This window comes from Schistocerca americana, chromosome 2 (assembly GCF_021461395.2).
Source record: "Schistocerca americana isolate TAMUIC-IGC-003095 chromosome 2, iqSchAmer2.1, whole genome shotgun sequence".
In the NCBI taxonomy this organism is placed as follows: domain Eukaryota; kingdom Metazoa; phylum Arthropoda; class Insecta; order Orthoptera; family Acrididae; genus Schistocerca; species Schistocerca americana.
Genome location: NC_060120.1, coordinates 726421406 through 726439838, shown reverse-complemented (window position 1 = coordinate 726439838; position 18433 = coordinate 726421406). Strand labels below are relative to the sequence as shown.

Here is an 18433-nt window from a genome sequence, read left to right as displayed (position 1 = left end):
ACACGCATAAAACATATTCCAGAATTCTACAATGGACTGACGACAGAGATATGGGCCCGTAGTTTCGTGCATCTTTTTGACAACCCTCCATGAAAACAGGAATGACATGTGCTTTTTCCAATCATTAGAAACACTTCACTCTTCTAGAGCACTACAGTCCAATGCTCCTGGAAGAGGGGCAAGTTCTTTCATCGGACCCAGTGGCCATTCCTCAGTTGAGTAAATTCAATGCTTTTCTGTTCATTGCTCACTTATTTTGATATCTGTCATTTTCTCATTTGTGTGATGATTTAAAGGAGGAATTACAGTGTGTTCTTGTGCTGTGAAACAGTTTTGGGAAAATACATTTTGTATTTCAGTTTTTTCTGTGTCATCCTCTGTTTCAATGCCATTATGCTCACAGGGTATCTGAACAGATGGCTTTGACTCATTTGCTGATCTAACGTAAGACCAGAACTTCTTAGTACTTTCTGTCAAGTACGTAGATGATATTTTACTTTCGGATTTGTTAAACTCTTCATGTGTGGCACTCCTAACATTAATTTTGTCTTTGTTTAGTGTTTATTTGTCTGTGAGGATTGGTTGCATTTAAATTTGCAGTGAAGCTCTTTTTGCTTTCATAGCAGTTTCTAACATGGTTGTCAAACCACAGTGGGTCTTCTAGATCCCTCACAATTTTTGCTCAGCACCTACCTGTCTAAAGTGTATTTTATGCCACTCTACAAATTTGTCAGTGTGGAAAACCAAATTTTCATGCTGAGCTGTCAGGTAATCTGAGATTTGTCTCTCTTGTTGCTCTTGCTAAACATAAAGATCTTCCTACTTTTCTTTGCATTCCTATTTACAGCCACATTCAGTGATGCTGTAACAGCCTTATGATCACTGATTCCCTGCTCTTTGCTAACTGAGCCAAAACATTTGGGTCTGTTTGTCACCAGCAGATCAAATATGTTATCTTCATGAGTTGGTTCTCTGATTAAATACTCAAGGTAATTTTTGGATAAAGCACCTAGAACAATTTCACCTGATTCACTGTCCCTACTACCCATCCTAATAACTTGAGTCTCTGTGCTGGCTTAAGCTGTTGCCAGCACACCAGTTGGCAAAAATGAAGAGCGAAGATCAACTAGTGGGCACTGGATGAAGTGTACCAATCATGAGAGAGGCCAGAGACACACTCACAAGCAACATGGCACCAAAACCCTGTTGACGGCGTGTATTTAGGCCACTGCCACTGATCGTAGGGCCTCACTCACTCAATCATCCAGTTTGGCGTCTATCAGTATACTCACAGAGTGGCTTTAGGTTGTCACAGGCTATGACAGTACACAGTGATCAGGTTATTGTCTATAGCAGGACTAGTTTACCTCAAACAGAATTGTACTTCACATCAGTCTGCAATGGGGCTATTACTCATGAGCTTGTACCAGAACACATGGACTCTAAGTTAAGTACATGTTTCCAGTTCATGTAATAAAGAACCATATTGATCCACATGTGCATTTGTGCTGTAGAAAGAGGATACCAGCCACCCATAACAACATCCTCTTCCTTGCGGTACAGTCTATAGCTGGTAAAGTCCATCTAAAACTATAATATGACTGGAGGATAATGCAAAATATTCTCCAAGTTCCCCTTAGATATTCCACTATGACTGCTGCTGAGGCAGGGGGTCTATAAAAGCATCCAATTACCATAATTGACCACCTCTAACACTTATCTTTGCCCAAATTTTTTCACATCTCATTAGATATTATTTATTTTTTATTGTTATAAACATGCATTGAGCACCAGTGTTCAACCTATCTGTCTGACACAAATTCCAATTGGAGATTAGAATTTCATAGCACTTGACATCTGATTTCAGCGAGCTTTCTGTCCCTAGTAGTATGTGGTTGTCACCATTTATAAGCAAGACTAGTTCCGGGACCTTACCAAAGATTCTTCTGCATTTAACTAACGCCATATTAACATTTTATTTCTCTGATCTGCTATGACAGATGCTTGCCTGTCTGGACTCAGAATGCATCTTATTGGATGATATTGCTCCATAATAAAAACAAACAAGTGCATAACACACACTCCGATACCCTGGCAGACATTTGCTGCGTGTAGTGCATGCCTGACCTATTAAGAGGTGTGCTACACATCTCCACCTGATAGCGAAGGTCGAGAAATCTGCATCGAAGGTAATCACAGAATCATCTGAGCATCTGGTTTAAGCCTTCCACTCATCTCCAAACCAGACGATTGCGAAATGTTCTGGGAATTATTATGCAAAACAATAGTTCCGCCTCACCCTGCAAGTGAGGCTAGCTGCCTTCACCAAATCATCCAGCCTCCTGTAGTAACCAAGAATCACAGAGGATGCCAAATAATGCCATCAAAGGCCCAAAATAAACATTACAATCACTAAAACAATCACAGAACCTAAACGTTATTATCTTGAGAATATCTATGAGTTGTGACTTGACATTCATTTAGTGTGTAGTGTAGCACTGTCACTATTTTTTGGCACTACTGACTAAAAATGCCATGGTTGTTGCAAAGGGCTAACAGAGGCCAGCAACTCAATAACTTTGATATAGCAGTATCAGCAGACCAATTGCAACAGCTCCAAACAATGGGCTTGTTTTGGTGTACATGTTCAGAAGTGGTGCTTTGGTAAAACAAGTAGGTTTTTTTTTTCATCAGTCTACTGGCTGGTTTGATGCGGCCCACCACGAATTCCTTTCCTGAGCTAACCTCTTCATCTGAGAGTAGCACTTGCAACCTACGTCCTCAATTATTTGCTTGACGTATTCCAATCTCTGTCTTCCTCTACAGTTTTTGCCCTCTACAGCTCCCTCTAGTACCATGGAAGTCATTCCCTCATGTCTTAGCAGATGTCCTATCATCCTGTCCCTTCTCCTTATCAGTGTTTTCCACACCTTAAACACCTAGAACTGAGTGGGCAGACTGATGCTGTATATTTCCACTCACAAGGTTAGGCATCAATGTTGAGGGCTGTGTTCTGATACAAGAACCATGGTGGGATTCCCCACCTACAGGTGCATCATGTCCTAAGTTGCAGAGCGATGGCCAGAAGGTATATGTGCTGCTCTGCACAGCTGCTGATGCCAAACAGCACCACCACACTCATTGCTGTTGCTGTCAGCACATCCTGGATGGGCATTGCCACCACAGAATGCTAGAATGCTACTACAAATGCTGTAGTTGGTTTTCTAATAAAATGTATGGCTAAGAATGATGTTTCCTTGAGTAACCATTGGCCATCACCCTGATAATAACCCACTGCCTCAACTCAGCCCTGCCACTGTGCAGGTCATCCACCCCAGGACTGTACAGTTTGGTTTCAAGTATAGGATCATCATCTGCAGCTGGGCTAGGAAATGTTATTACAATAGGGTTACAATTAAGTGTCCTCCTCAAAATTGATTTTGTTTTTCTTATTGTTGCTGTTTTGTTGTATTTATTGTAAAGAGTTTTCACAACATCAGAGTCAGAGGAATGTATGAGATGTTAGCTAGTTTATGCCATTTGGAACAGGCAATGTATTTTGCTTTAGCAAATCATTCATTGTGTTTAAGCATGTAAAGTAAAAATCATGAGTAGCCACTCAGGCAGAAAAGTTAAGTTAGAATGTTAGAATAGTGTTATGTTTAAGTGTACTTGTCTTATTATGTTATGTTTTTATCATTTTTTGGGTTTCATGTAACAGAAAAAGAGTTAATCATGTTGCCATCAGTACCACAGGAGCTACCATGGATGAAACATTATGAATTTTAACAGCGGACGTAGCTCAGTTACCAGCAGGCAACATCTGTTTATCTAAGTTTGAGGAACAGAGTATTGCTTTGCACAGAAGAGTTACTCCAGAGAATACAGAGAATGCAGAGAAGAGACATAAAGAATTTTGTGAGTGGTTGGTTAAAAACAGGACTCCAGGAGAAGGAATATGACTATTTTGGAGAGGCTTACAGAAGGAAAAAGGGTAGAATAGAAGTTAGTAGTGTAAGTTCAACTGATGCATGGAGTACTAATGTTTTAGAAGTTAAGGGAAGTAATGTACAATTGTCAGATCCTTGATCTTGTGCAAATGTGCAAATTCTGTCTTCTCAATCTTCTCTGCCAACTGCTGTCATGATCCAAGTATGATCTCAGAGCCCATATGACAGGCGTTGTCTATCCCAATATGCAAACAACTGCACTTGGTTGCACCCTGTTCTTTTCGTCAAAACTGTGTCCAAACACTTGGTGTCATAATGACACTAGCAGAAGAAATTAAAAAGAAAGTGGGAGAAATGTTAGACTCGAACGGGTGTGGTGTAAGTGACGATCCAGATGACTCACAAACCGAAAGAAAACCAGATCAACAGGACTGGGTAATGTTACTCTTTGCCAGAATGGGACAAATGCAGTCCGAATTAACAATGGCAATGAATTCAAATAGTGAATTCCTAGAATCGAAAATAAATGCATCCAGTGAATCTCTAGAAGTGAAATTAAACTTAACTAGTGAATCGCTGGAAGCAAAAATGAAAAGCAACGGTGATGTACTGAAAGAAGAGATCTCTAATTTAAAACTTCAATTAGGAAAAAGTTTGAAGGGCATGAACTCCAAAATTGAGGCCATAGAAAATAAGTTCGTGACCTTAGAAAATAAATTAGCCACAATCAGCTCAAGTCAAGGGAAAGAGATTGAAAGGTTAACCGCAGCTCAAAGAACTGTGGTGGAGAGGGTAGACAAATTAAGTCTAGATACAGAATCAAAAGTTAATTCCTTAGATGCTGAATTAAATAAGATAGAAGAGTCTGTAACATGTAATTTAAGTGTAATAGACAACAGACTCACTGACATGCAAGATAATTTTGTGTCTACAAATTTATGTATGAATGGTGGAAGTGTGTGGAGTAATTCACCTGTAAAAAGTTTTCCTTGTGATAATTTACACCCTGTAGACTTTCTACAACACTGCTCTGCAACCTTGTTCCTGGTATGTCTGATAAACTAAAGATTAAATTTGTCAAAAAATTTCTTGAGGGAGAAGCTTTGTCTTGGGCAAACCAGCATTTTGATGAGTGGAAAACGTTTGATGATTTTAAGAAGAGTTTCTTAAATAAGTTTTGGTCTGAGACTGAACAGGGTAGAATAAAAAGTGAATTTTTAAATGAGCCTAGTTTCAGGGGCAGAAACCACTCAATGAAAGAGTTTTGCAGGGATCAACTTAGGGAATTGATGCATCTAGATAAACCCTTCAACGAAATGACGCAAATTGATGCCCTTGATGGAAGGTTACCTGAAAGAATACAGTGGGAATTAGTGCATGGACCTGACGACTGTTTAGACCAGTTTCTAAAATATATCGACAAATTAGACAGAACAATGGAGAGAAATGTGCAACAGTTTAGTAATGGAAACCATTACAGTGGGAGGTGGAATTCTGATTACCGTGGGGAGAACCCTAGAAGGGACGATAGAGATTTTCGGAATGAACACCAATATGGTAGAACAAGAGAGTACAATGCTAATGGGAAAGGGAGAAACTGGGAAAACAATGGTGTAACTAGGAACAACAGATGGGAAGGTAACAACAGAATGAATACAAATTGGAGGAGTGACAATAGAGGTAGCCATCTGGAAAACTCCGAACCGCCTCAATGAGGGTCCACAGCTTTGGGGCGAACAGATTTAAACATAATAAGACCACTAACTTTCACACAAAATCAAATAGTGCAAATAACTGTACCATTAATAAACAGGTTAAAAACCAGGAATGCCAAGTGAATTATATAAATTTTGATAAAAAATTTTGGGATGCTATGTGGCACAGTAGACCACCACAAAATAAACATAGGAGAGGTCAAAGTTCTGATTCAATTCTGGATGAGGAGATGTTAAGTGATTTTTACAGCTGGGCAAAAAGGGGAGAGCAAGCTAATAATGAAGAGAGTAATAAATGTTTTAGTTCGGAATTGGGGGGATTGTTCACACAAGAAGGTAATAGTGAGTCAGCTGATGATAAACCTAAGCAACAGGAAAAAGAATCAACCATAGAAAGTGAGAAACAAGAGAGACATAGATGAAACTGGCAGTAAAGTATACCATAGTAGTGATGATGTTAGTATTATTGATGTGAAAAGTATGGTAAGCAAACCAGAAGGTGAGTACAATGTTTTTATTGAAATAAACAATGAAGTGTTGAAACTTGATGATAGTTGTGGTGACGAAGCAAAGGAATATGATAAGAATAGTGATGTGGCAGCTGAAAATCAATTGCTACATGTCTGCCCTGATCATTTCATAGTTAATCAAAGTGGTGATAACAAAAGTAAAAATATTGTGAAAGAATTAGATTTGCGTGATATTATTGAAAGTAAAGGAAGCCAGTTTTTAGAAATCCTGTGGAACCAGTAGAATGAGAGTTGTAGTAGCAAAGTGTTTTGGTATCATCTAAGTATAATTAGTAGAGTTTTATGCCCACGCTGGTGGGAGAGTAAAAGAAAGAGTCTGAGTGAAAGGTACATAAACAGTAGGGAGATATTTTGTGTGCAGCCAAAGTGTAAACTTGATACTAGTAACTTAGAATCTGAAACTCAGGTAAACCTGATGAAGACTGAAAGGGAGGAAGTAGATGGAAATTATAAAGAAATTGAAAAAGATTTATTATATGAAGTTCCCGAGGGGAAGGCAGATGAAAAGGAATTAGGCTGTCCATACATTAAAATAAGAGTAAATCAGTGGGAAGGACACTGTCTTATTGATACAGGAAGTTACATATGTGCAATATCAGAAAGATTTAGAGATAAAATTAGGGATGGTAAGAACTTTGTAGAAATGCCGGTAGTAGGCGTAAAAATCAGAGGTGCCACTGGTAGGCAAAGTAAGGCAGTTAAGAGTCAAGTATTGTTAACATTTGAAATTGAAAATGTGGAATGTGAGCAGGGTTGCCTTGTGGTCCCAAGGTTAGAAGAAAATATCATTTTTGGCATGGATTGGGTCTTAAAAGTGGGTGTAAGCTTCTCTTGGGAAGATAAGAGTGTTATAATTACTGAACCTGAGAAAAATAGTATTCTGAAAACAGGAATGCTCATCCTTAACTGTAGTAATTCTTGCAACCATATCAAAGCAGTTGTAAGCAAGGTAGATAATCAAGCCATAAGTGATAATACATCCTTTGACCTTATAAATGAACAAAATTTCGAAGAATTAGTCGAAGTCAAATTGAAGGAAGCTGTAAATCTAAGCGAAAGTCAGAAAAATCAGTTAAGAGAAGTGTTATGAGAATTTCAGGATACATTTAGTGAGAGACCAGGGAAGGTAAAAGACTATCAGTGCAGACTTCAACTCAGAGATTATCATCCTTTCTTCCTAAAACCATATGGCATTCCATTCTCCAGGAAAAAAGATGTAGAAAGGCAAATCCAAAAAATGGAAACTTGGGGGATTATAGAAAGAAGTAGAAGTGCTTACAACAACCCATTAGTAATTGTGTCTAAGAGAAATGGTGGGGTTAGACTTGTACTCGATTCTAGGCACCTTAATAAGTTTTTGATTAGAGAAAATGACCATCCTGACAATATGGATGAACTTCTGCACAAATTTGATAATGTAAAATTTACGAGTAGCCTAGACTTGACATCTGGTTTTCACCAAATACCACATGAACTTGATTCTAGGAAGTATACTGCCTTTTTGTATGGTAGCAAAAGTTACCAATATTGTGTTGTCCCTTTTGGATTGAATGTATCTGTGGCTGAATTTATCAGAGCATTGGATTTTGTATTAGGTGATGAATTGTCTTCAAAATTAATAGTATATGTAGATGACATTCTTGTAACTGGAAAAACCTGGGAAGATCATCTAAACCTTCTGAGACAAGTCTGTCAAAATTGAGGGAAGGGGGAATGACTGTAAAATTGGAAAAATGTTGTTTTGGAGTTAATGAACTGAAATTTTTGGGGCATAATATTTCAGAAAAGGGAATCTTACCTGATAAGGATAAATTTGAAGCCATTGTAAACTTCCCTACTCCCAAGAACAAAAAACAACAAGTCCTTTTTTGGTCTCACTGGATTCTATAGAAAATTTCTTAGTACCCAAGCTTTAAATGCAAACTGCTTATGTAACTTACTAAAAAATAATACTGTTTGGGATTGGACACAAGAATGTCAGGATGCATTCATGGAAATAAAACAACAACTGTCCCAAAGTCAGATTTTGTATAGACCTGTTATGTCGATACCATTCTGTATAATGACAGATAGTAGTGAGACAGCTTTAGGGGTACACTTGTTTCAAAACATAGAAGTAGAAGGAAAATTAGAACACCATTCTACTGCTTTTGCTAGCCGTGTCTTACAAAAGTATGAAAAATCATATACAGTCACAGAGAAGGAACTACTTGCCATCCACTGGGCATTCAATAGGTTTAAAAGTTATCTGTTAGGGCACAAGGTAATTGTCTTCTCTGACCATAAAGCTCTATCTTACATTCAGAAGTGCAGACTCGATTATGACGTATAACAAGGTGGGTTTTATTCCTTCAACAGTTTGACTATGAGCTCAAATTTATTCAGGGTAAACATAATGTCATTGCAGATGCCCTTTCCAGACTACCAGTAGGTGCAGATGTTGAAAATACTTATGGAAAAGAGGAGAAAGAGTTCAAACTTATGTACTTAAAGGGTGTAAAAGATGAAGCTGAAGTACTAAAAATCTGTAATGATATTCATAGAAACCAAAATCATGATCACAATTGGAAGTTGGTTAAAAGTTATATAGAGAAAAGGGAGGAGAAAAGGTAGATCAGTATTATAAAGTACAAAAAGGGATTTTGTTTAGGAGACCTAGACCTAACTTAGACAATTGGAAACTATGTTGGCCTGAGTAATGCATTGACACGTTAATCAGTTACATACATGAAAGCTTCGGACACTGCGGAGCAACAAAATGTATACAGAGCATACAGGAAAATGTATACTTCTGTAATATCAGTAGGAGAGTGAAGAAAAAACTTGAAACCTGTGATTGTTGTCAGAGAGTAAAAGTGAGCAACCAAACATCTAAAGGACTGATGCAAAACATTTTACCAAATAAAAACCTTGAATTGACAGCTATTGATTTATATGGACCATTACCAAAATCAAGAGGAGGGTACAGTTACATCTTTGTTATAGTTGATGTTTTCTCTAAATTTATATAATTGTATCCATTAAAGAGAGCAACCAGTAAACAAATTATCATCAAGCTGACGAATCATTATTTCACAAATGTTGGTATACCCCAGGCCATCACGTCTGATAATGGGTCACAGTTTACATCTAAATTATGGAAAAATTTTATTGAAGGTACAGGAATAAGACATATTTTGATTTCAGTTTATCACCCACCAAGTAACCCAGCAGAAAGGTACATGAGGGAAATTGGAAGGCTCTGCAGAACATATTGTAGTAAAAATCATGTTAAATTGGATTGAAAATGTTACTGACTTCGAGGATATAATGAACAGCCTACAGCATTCATCCACTGGTTTTTCACCTTATGAAGTAATGTTTAATAGACGACCTGCAAATCTGATTTCTGAGAATGTTGATTTCCCACCTTGTCAAACTATGACACCCCAGGAAAGAGAGACAGCTGTTAGGAACACTATGAAAAGACAAGGAGAGGTAAAAAAACAGAGACGTGATGCAAGAAGTAAAGGAGTACAGTTCAGGACAGGAGATCTGGTTTTAGTAAAAACACAGGAAAATCTAAATTGATGAGTCCAGAAATAAAGAAATTTTTTGACATCTATATAGGCCCTTGAAATCAAGGAAAACCCGCAACCTAATGCCTATAGGCTAATCTACCCAAAATCCAACAAGTTATTTGGACTGTGCAATGTTACAGAGTTAAAACTCTACAAGCATGACCCATAAAATAGTCATTAATAAGTAAAATGCTGCTCGGAAAGAACTGGTTGACTGGCCCAACTATATCACTTTATTGTTTTATCATTCAAGGAAAACTTCATGTCAAAGTGTGATACTATGTCAGCTAAAAGTATGAAGTAGATTTTGTGTTAATGTGAATTATGTTTGTACTAATTTCTCTTTGTTCTCTAATATACCCATTCATTAAATTTGGTATGAGATCAGTGTGTCAGACTATGAAACATTCTACAGTGTCATAGTAATGTCTCTTAACAGAAGCCAAAGTTAATGATGTGGACACTTTTAAAGTAATAAGATATGAATAATGATTGTGTGTAAGAAGACAAAATCTTGTCATTTGTAAGCTATGTCAGATGGAACATTATTTAATGGATAAAGCAAACTGGAGGTACTTGTCAGATTATGAGAGTGCGCTTTGAAAGACCAGGTATGTTGTAGTGTGTTAAAAATAAAGTGGGTAGTCATGAAATTTATTTATGCGAATTAAGAATGTATTGAGGTTTAGAGCATTATGGAGACAGATGTTGATGTGTTACTTTTGAAACCCTTGTGATGGATTGAAGGTTATGTGATACTAATTTTGAAGTTTATATTGTGGGAGAATATTCTGTAATAGTTTAGATAATTTAATGTTAAAGTGAATGAAGAGCTGTTAGGAATTTATCCCATGCTCTATTACACAATTTGAAATAATTTATATTCATGGCAGTATGCTATTTGAGCACAGGAGAGTAAATCAAAATGAAACACTGTTTAATAATGATGTAAAGTTAAGGTATAAATACTAACAATCTTACACAATGTCAAAATTTGACCTACAAAGCAGACATAGATATACAATGTGAGAATACTGCAATGATAAAGACACAATCCTATAAAGAAGCTACCTTATTATAAAGGAAACATTAAATCATAAATAGGTAAACCAATCTGACTCTGAAAATACAGTGCTGATCACACATAATTGAATTTGCACTGGATTCACTATGTGATTACATGCATCACATCTACATGAATTTTCCCTTGGAGACAACCATTTAACACTGTGTACAAGTATTACAATATTTTGAACTATGTCCATTTTATGTATGTGGTTAAAAGAACCTGTTTATTTTAGAATAATGATGTCTTTAGATTTAATGGTTGTTTTGGGCACAAGCCATACCATAAGGTATTTCATTGAAACAGTTCACTTAATATATTCTAAAGAAACCACTGACAATGTTTCCTGCTATCAGAAGAGTGAGTTTAACTAAAATGCATTAAGTCAGTATTGAAGTAAACTTGAGTTTATACATATACTGTATAATTATGTGCCCATCTTAACACGGCTCTGCAGCTACCATGATCAATTAAATATAAAGTGCCATATTTTATTGTTAGCTATAAGTTCATTACACTTATTACTCAATACAGCCAATGTAACCTTCAAATTGTGTATCATGGGAAGTCTATATATATAACTAAGATCACTTGGGAAACCAATTTTATTACTAACTTTCGGAACTGAAAATTTTATTATGATGTGTGTATTAGATATATTTTATTCCATAGTGACACACAATCCCATGCATGGCATGCATGGACTTGTGTGTGTGTGTGGGGGGGGGGTATTATAACAGAACGCAAAATCATGTATGTCAGTAATTTCTTTACGTGTAATGTTTTATGTAAATATAGCCTTTGACTGTGAGTTTAACAACTAAGAGACAGTTATCTTTGGTCAAGTGGGAAGGAGGTGGACCTTTGGAAGAGGTGATGGCAGTCTTTGGATCGGGAGCGTGGGTTGGAGGAGGTGGTGATACAGAGGTGGTGTTAAACAATGTCTTATTTCATATTATTGTAGAAGTGTTAAATGTGAATAAATGAATTAAATAGTGATGTGCAAAACTAATGTAATGTTTGCTCTCTAAAAATCAAAATACCACGTCGCCCTACAAACCAGTTAGTCTCATCCAAACACAAAGAAAACCGCGGGAACATCGCAGTGGAATCACTTCTAGACTTCATGAAGACAACAACGCAGCCATCAATATGAGTTAAGTACCAAACTGTTCGTACTTGTTAACGACCTTGGACTATAAATTTGAATTTCCTGTAGTGCCTGAAGTCACCATGTGGACAAAGGAGTAGGACAACTTATAGACTGTGGAAATCTTAGGAAGAGGTCTGTTAAAAGTGAGAATCTTTACTGAGGACAATTATACTCCAGTCAATGAGGCTCTACACTATAAAGAAGGCTCAAGGTCAGAGAGAGAGGAAAAGACAAAATGGATAAAGGAGTGGGAGAAAATGGAGACAGAAAGCAGAAGGGAGGAGATGTACAGAAAGAAGAGGAAGAGGATATGGAAAGAGAGGGTTGGATGAGAAAGTGGATTCAGAAAGGGGGCAAGAGGCGTTGGGCAGAGAGAAGGGACAGCAGAAGATGGAGAGGGAAGGGAGAAGAAGATGAACAAAATAAGAGGGTAAGAGGTGATGATGACAGAAAGGGGGAGAGAGGGGGCAGAATGAGATGGAGAGTGGAGAGAGAGAGAGAGAGAGAGAGAGAGAGAGAGAGAGAGAGGATGGGGAGGGGTGGACAGATAAAGGGTTTTCTTTATTTTCCATTTAATCAGACTAAGCCACAGCAACGTGTTGTTGTGTATAGCTAGTACTAATTATATAATATATAATAAAATACACAATATAATAATTGATAATTTAACATATACACTGATTTTGTACAAGTGATTCTGATTAAGTGTTTGACTTTTATAAAATTTTCATTTTTTATATCAGAATAGAGTGACAAAATTTCCAAGTTTTTCAAAAGTGGAAAAACGGAAAGATGCAAATTAAAATTTTGGTAACATACACATTTCAAATGATTTTTTTCAGTTTCTTTTTCATCATCAACAGTAATTACAAAGAATGCTACTTTAGTATTTGTTTAGCATAGAAATACAATAATGTATTACAATACAACACATTAGTATCATTCTTTTCCATGTGTGTTTGATAAGCAGAAGAGCAAAATAGTAAGAAATGTTATTGAAATACTGCACAAAATACTGGTTACAACAACACTAAAGTGGAAATATATTGACCACTTTCAACAATGTCCTTATAGAACCCTTCTGCTCCTTGTGGTATGTTAAAATGCCTCATATGTTACTGAGCATGTTCTTCTTTTTCTTTGCTCACTTCCTGACTGCAGTTTCTGGATTTCTGTACCTCACCCTCTACAGGACGTCCACTATAAGTGTCTGATACTGACAATAATACCTTCTTTTTAGACTTTCCATAAGCCATCACCTGCTGAGCAGTTATTTTTACAAGCATCTTAGTTCATAGAACTTATGGTGCACTGGATCGTATGCTTCCAAGTCTAAATTTAGTATCGTGATGATATCATGTTGTTCTAACACTTTATAGTATCATTTAAAGAATACCTTCCTTTTTCTGGTAGTCTTTATCCACTCTGTCAGACACACTGTCAGGATTACGGTTGTGACCACAAAAGGGGAAATGATGTACCAGCTTCTTAAATTTGCTGCTTCCTACCATGAAGGCCATTAGTGTGCACTTCATTACTGTATTTTTATTTTGTTTGATACAGGATTCAGGGAATAAATGAATTTCATTTGGAATATTTTCTGGCTGGGACATCTGAAAGTTTCTGAGAAAATCCAACTGGGCAGAGGCTACTTGGTTGCATCCTTTTGGTCCTTCTGTTTTGAGCCATGTGTAAAAAGCAATCTTTCCTTTGTCTGTACTAGTGAATGAATCATAATGCACATATTGTATAGCCAAACCTGTCTTGGATAGAATACGTCAGCTACAGAGAGCTCTGTTGTTGGGTGATACTGCCGTATATCAATAAATACTTTTATCATTTTTTAATTTTCCTCCTTCATTATTGCATAGAACTTTTTTGTGCGGAGTTTGGCAACCTGTGGTTTTATTGATTGATTCTTTTCCTCCAGATCTTGTTCCTTTTCTAGTTTCATTACACCATTCCGGCTTGTTGTGCAAGTATCTGTTTGGGGAGTTTTAAATGACAAGTTAAAGTAGTGATATAATGTATGTTTGTACTTCAATAAAGAGCAAGTAGGAAGGCCTGACGATTTCCTTTTATTTACAGAAATGTGTCCACATTTTTGCTGCTTTCAGTTCAGATGCTGGACTTTTTTCTTGAATAATAACTCTCCCTACATCTCTATGTTTTGATGTCATTCTTTGTAGCTAGTGTAACCTCTTATCTTCTTGTAGTGCTATGGTCTCCCCCTTGGTTTTTAGTTGGTATCTTCCCTATTTCACAAAATTACTGGCCAGATTTGAGAGTCTTTCTTTGGACATCTTTGATCTTCCTTTTAAGTTGCAACACATACACGTACTTTCTGGCAATTTTTTTTTTCTTATGCTGATATTTATTGAAACAGTAGTCTTCATTTTTACTTCTTTCTTGATATTCCTTCATTTTGGTGATCTGATTACAATATATTTTAGTAATAATTTATTGTGATCCATTTTGTATTAGCTATTCACATGATGGTGAAAAACTATGATATCATCGTAAGTTAGGTCAGCTGCTCTGTATTCTTTTCTTTCTAATGCTTTTGGGTTCACCAATATCTGGTAGCCAATGTGAACAGGCAATGGCTGGTATTTTCTTCTTGTTGTTGAGCTTCTTGGATTCCTTCACTTTCAACCTGGACATCCTGCAACCTGAGCCCTAAGTTACATGTATACCATTTCCTGAATCACTCCATACTAACCTCTATTTAATAGCTTAACAACATATTCTTCTAGTGCAAACTTGTCTTTGATGAAGGTGGCTTGAGCTGAACAATAATCAGAAGTTAAAGTTGTTGTGTAAACCACTAATTTCTATTATTTGTTCTGGTGGCAAGTGCCTGCCCACATTTTATGTTCTTTACTTTACATAAAACTATCTCACATTATCATTGACAATGATGTTCTACATTTTTATCGACATCCTACATGGTTATTGAGTCCTACATTGTTATTTTCTCTTCAGGTCTCTCAGATGCTGAGCACAATTTGTATTTATCAACTTTTGTTTTAATTGACTGAGAGCAAATACTGAGTTTTACAATACCTCATAGTTTTTCATGACACAGATAATAGTGGATTTTAACCAAACCGTTTCAACAGGTCATGCATGGCAGCAAGCTCAATTTGTAACTACAAAAATCTACATTTATTTACTTTAAAACAAAATGCTCCTCATTTTTCCTTCCAAACTCCTAGTCTCTTCCCAAACATTACTTACTTTTAGTTGCTTCAAAAGACCTGCATAGTGTCTGCGACTCATTGCTTTTACCCTCTGCAAGGTTATCAGGATGAAAGATGCTTCTGGAATAACACTGCCCGTAATTTGTTCTGTAGATTAAATTTACTTTGTCTGTTGTGATGCAGAGCCACCAGTTCCATCCATTGCTTTGACTGCTGTTCCATTTTTGGTCCAAAGCAATAGATCCATGTCTCATCAAGAATACAAATCAATCCACAAAAAAGGTTGGATATTTTTACAATACTCCAAGAATATCTGAGTAATATGTCTTTACCTGCCTTTGGTCACAACTCAGCAAATGTGGAATCCACTCTGCTCAAAGCTTAAGCAAAATTTTCTGTATTCTTTCTTCTGATAGGTCTGTAGTATCAGCTGTTTCATATAATCACTGGTTACCTAATATGGGGAACTTTCTTTTTGTGTCCACCTGTGTTGCATTTTTGAGACATCTTCTAGATGGATCATATGAAGAGAAAGTATAACCAAATTTTAATTCAATTTTTCACTGTTGAATATGAAGGAACAGACTCCTAAAAAATCTTCATCAACTTAGGATGTATGTTCAAGTGAAAAATGAAAAACTCAGATAAATTGTGTAGCACATACTAGCATAAAAACAAAATATCATTGATAGCAATTTCAATTCTATGCCAAACCCAAACTCCTAAAAAATCTTCATCAACTTAGGATGTATGTTCAAGTGAAAAATGAAAACCTCAGATAAATTGTGTAGCACATACTAGCATAAAAACAAAATATCATTGATAGCAATTTCAATTCTGTGCCAAACCCAAAATCTTTTCACTTTACCTCAAATGAACACAGAGATAATTAACACAACTAAAGGTCATGCCAGTATGAAACTAATTGATATGATGGCAGTGCAGGAAAAGTTGTAGGAATAAAGCAGAGAGGCAGGTGAGCACAAAGTCTGATGAAAACTGAGACCAGGGAGGAAATCAAGACCTGATATGTATTTGATGGACAGTTCAGTTAAGTTGTAGGTGAGGTATAAGGAGGGAGAAGGGTGCTACTCTCAGACCATTAGCAACTTAATGTTATGTAGCGTATCTGTACGTGGCAACACAAATGTGCACACATGTGTGTGCTCAATAGCAATGTAATTAGTGCTCTTACTAAAACAAATATGAGATAAATGTGCTTAAAACAGTTAATACTAAAAATGCCTAAAATATAATGACACTTAAAATTAAAATCACTCTCTTCATTTTCACTCACTTTCACGTGCTTACTCATACCCAATCTTCAGAAATATAAAATTTATAACTTAATCAATGTTAAACATGTATTATTAAAATTTTAACTGAATGGTAGGATAAAAGTTAAAAAAAGGGCACAAGAAAGTGTAGTTGGTTGATCACTTACAAAAATCCAGGATGAGCCACTCGCCCTGGTGACACATTAAAAACTTTTCCCTAAAAGATTAGGGGGTGAGTCAGACGTCTCACAAAATCTTAAAAGCTACAGCACATTTGTCTCATTGTCAGCTAAAGTAGAGGCCAGATCAGCTGTTAAATTAGGCTACATCCTCTTGTCTGTACACAAAATAATTCAGTTAAAACTTTGCATGCAGTAATCTTTATGTCACAAGCAGCACACTCAAAATGTATCAAAACACAAACATCAAACACATAGATAAGTGCTTATGCTTTTCCACGAAACCAATGACATTTTAATGAAATGGAACTATGAATAATTACAATATCAAATTAAATAAGCAATACTTACTTCAGTTGCTGGTTCCATGACAGTGATTGTATCATTCTCAAGAAAATAGACAATGTTGACATGCCTTACACGATAATGTTCCACTGGTGACTCAAAAACAGATTGTTTGAAGTAAGCTTTAAAATTAAGAGCCTTTTTATCATAAATTTCAAAATGTGGATGGAATGAAGGAAAAACTGGTCTTTTTAAGATGCCATATGTTAACACTGGATCACACCTACAAATGGAAATCATTTATTCTGGTTAGTAAGTTACTATTGAGTGTATTGTACTACATGGAAAACAAATCAGGTGTCTTGTATTGTGTCAAGTGATTACATAAAAGCTCTTTCAGATGATGAAGATGACAATGATGCTGATGATAATGATAGCATAAAACACTCTATACCATGGTCAAAATTTTTCTTTAAAAAAACCTCTTTTTCAGTTTTTAACTGCACTGTTCATTTCGCATCTAATTTTCCATCCTCTATCCATCTTTATTTTTGACTGTCTTTGACATCGCTACCAATGGCAAATTCTGATAGCAGCTGAGAGGTGCAAGTGCAGCTAATGAATGCCCCTAGAGGCATGTATAACATGTCACGTGGGCCAGGCAGGCAGCCATGACTGTGTCAAGCACAGTACATTGCATTAGGTATTATCAATCAGGCTATTCTGCTTAATGGATATTGATGCTGCATTATACATGGACTTTTTGTTTCTGTGCCTGAATTTCATTCAGAGTTCTGTGCTTGACAAACTTGGCTTTGTTTACATATTAAACATTTGTGTGAAGTGGGACAGAAAAGTGGCATGCTTTCAGTGGCATTCACACCCAGCGCCAGCATCACAGATCCCAAGTTCTGGAATTTTGGTAGCAACAGCTATCACTAAAACAGCAATAGTACCAAGAACTACACCAGCAACAGCTCTCCCACAGCTCACATATCAGCAGTGGCAACAGTAGCTGGTGGTCATGGTTATGCCTCCACCATCACTCACTCCTTCAGTGAGTCTTCAGAGAACTGAGAAGTCTATCATTCTGAACTTTAGGCCCTATTGATCTGCTTACTGTATCTCTGGTAGGCAGCAAGTGCATTTAGGCAGCAAGTGTATTGCTCTTGTTTTATAGTAGACATTTATATACACTGGTGCAGAAATTGCAACCACTCTTTGAACCTAGTACTTTGTCTGTCAATCATCTCTGTGCTCTGTTAACCGAACCATGCATCAAACACACCTTGTCGCAATTTTTATCAGTGTCATAAACAACATGGACAGTCTTACACAGCATGGACTGCTTACCTGCAGGGTCTCACATGTAAATTTAATTTCATGTAACAGAACTGTACAGTATCATATGCAGAATCATTAATTCTGAATGTGAATGTGCACCTATGTCTGGGCACATGCATTCAGCTGGCATTCAAGTTGAACCCAAGAGATCATTGACAGCCACAAGAGGCG

At 36.6% G+C, this 18433-nt stretch overlaps 1 protein-coding gene across 1 annotated transcript in view; it reads right to left on the bottom strand.

Moving 5' to 3' along the window:
* LOC124594383 (EF-hand domain-containing protein 1-like) overlaps nt 1-18433 on the bottom strand; it is a 188242-nt gene that overhangs the window by 124979 nt on the left and 44830 nt on the right. The window contains exon 3 of the mRNA XM_047132751.1: nt 16985-17201. Within this exon, the coding sequence (XP_046988707.1) occupies nt 16985-17201 (217 nt within the window). The remainder of the gene's footprint in view (nt 1-16984; nt 17202-18433) is intronic.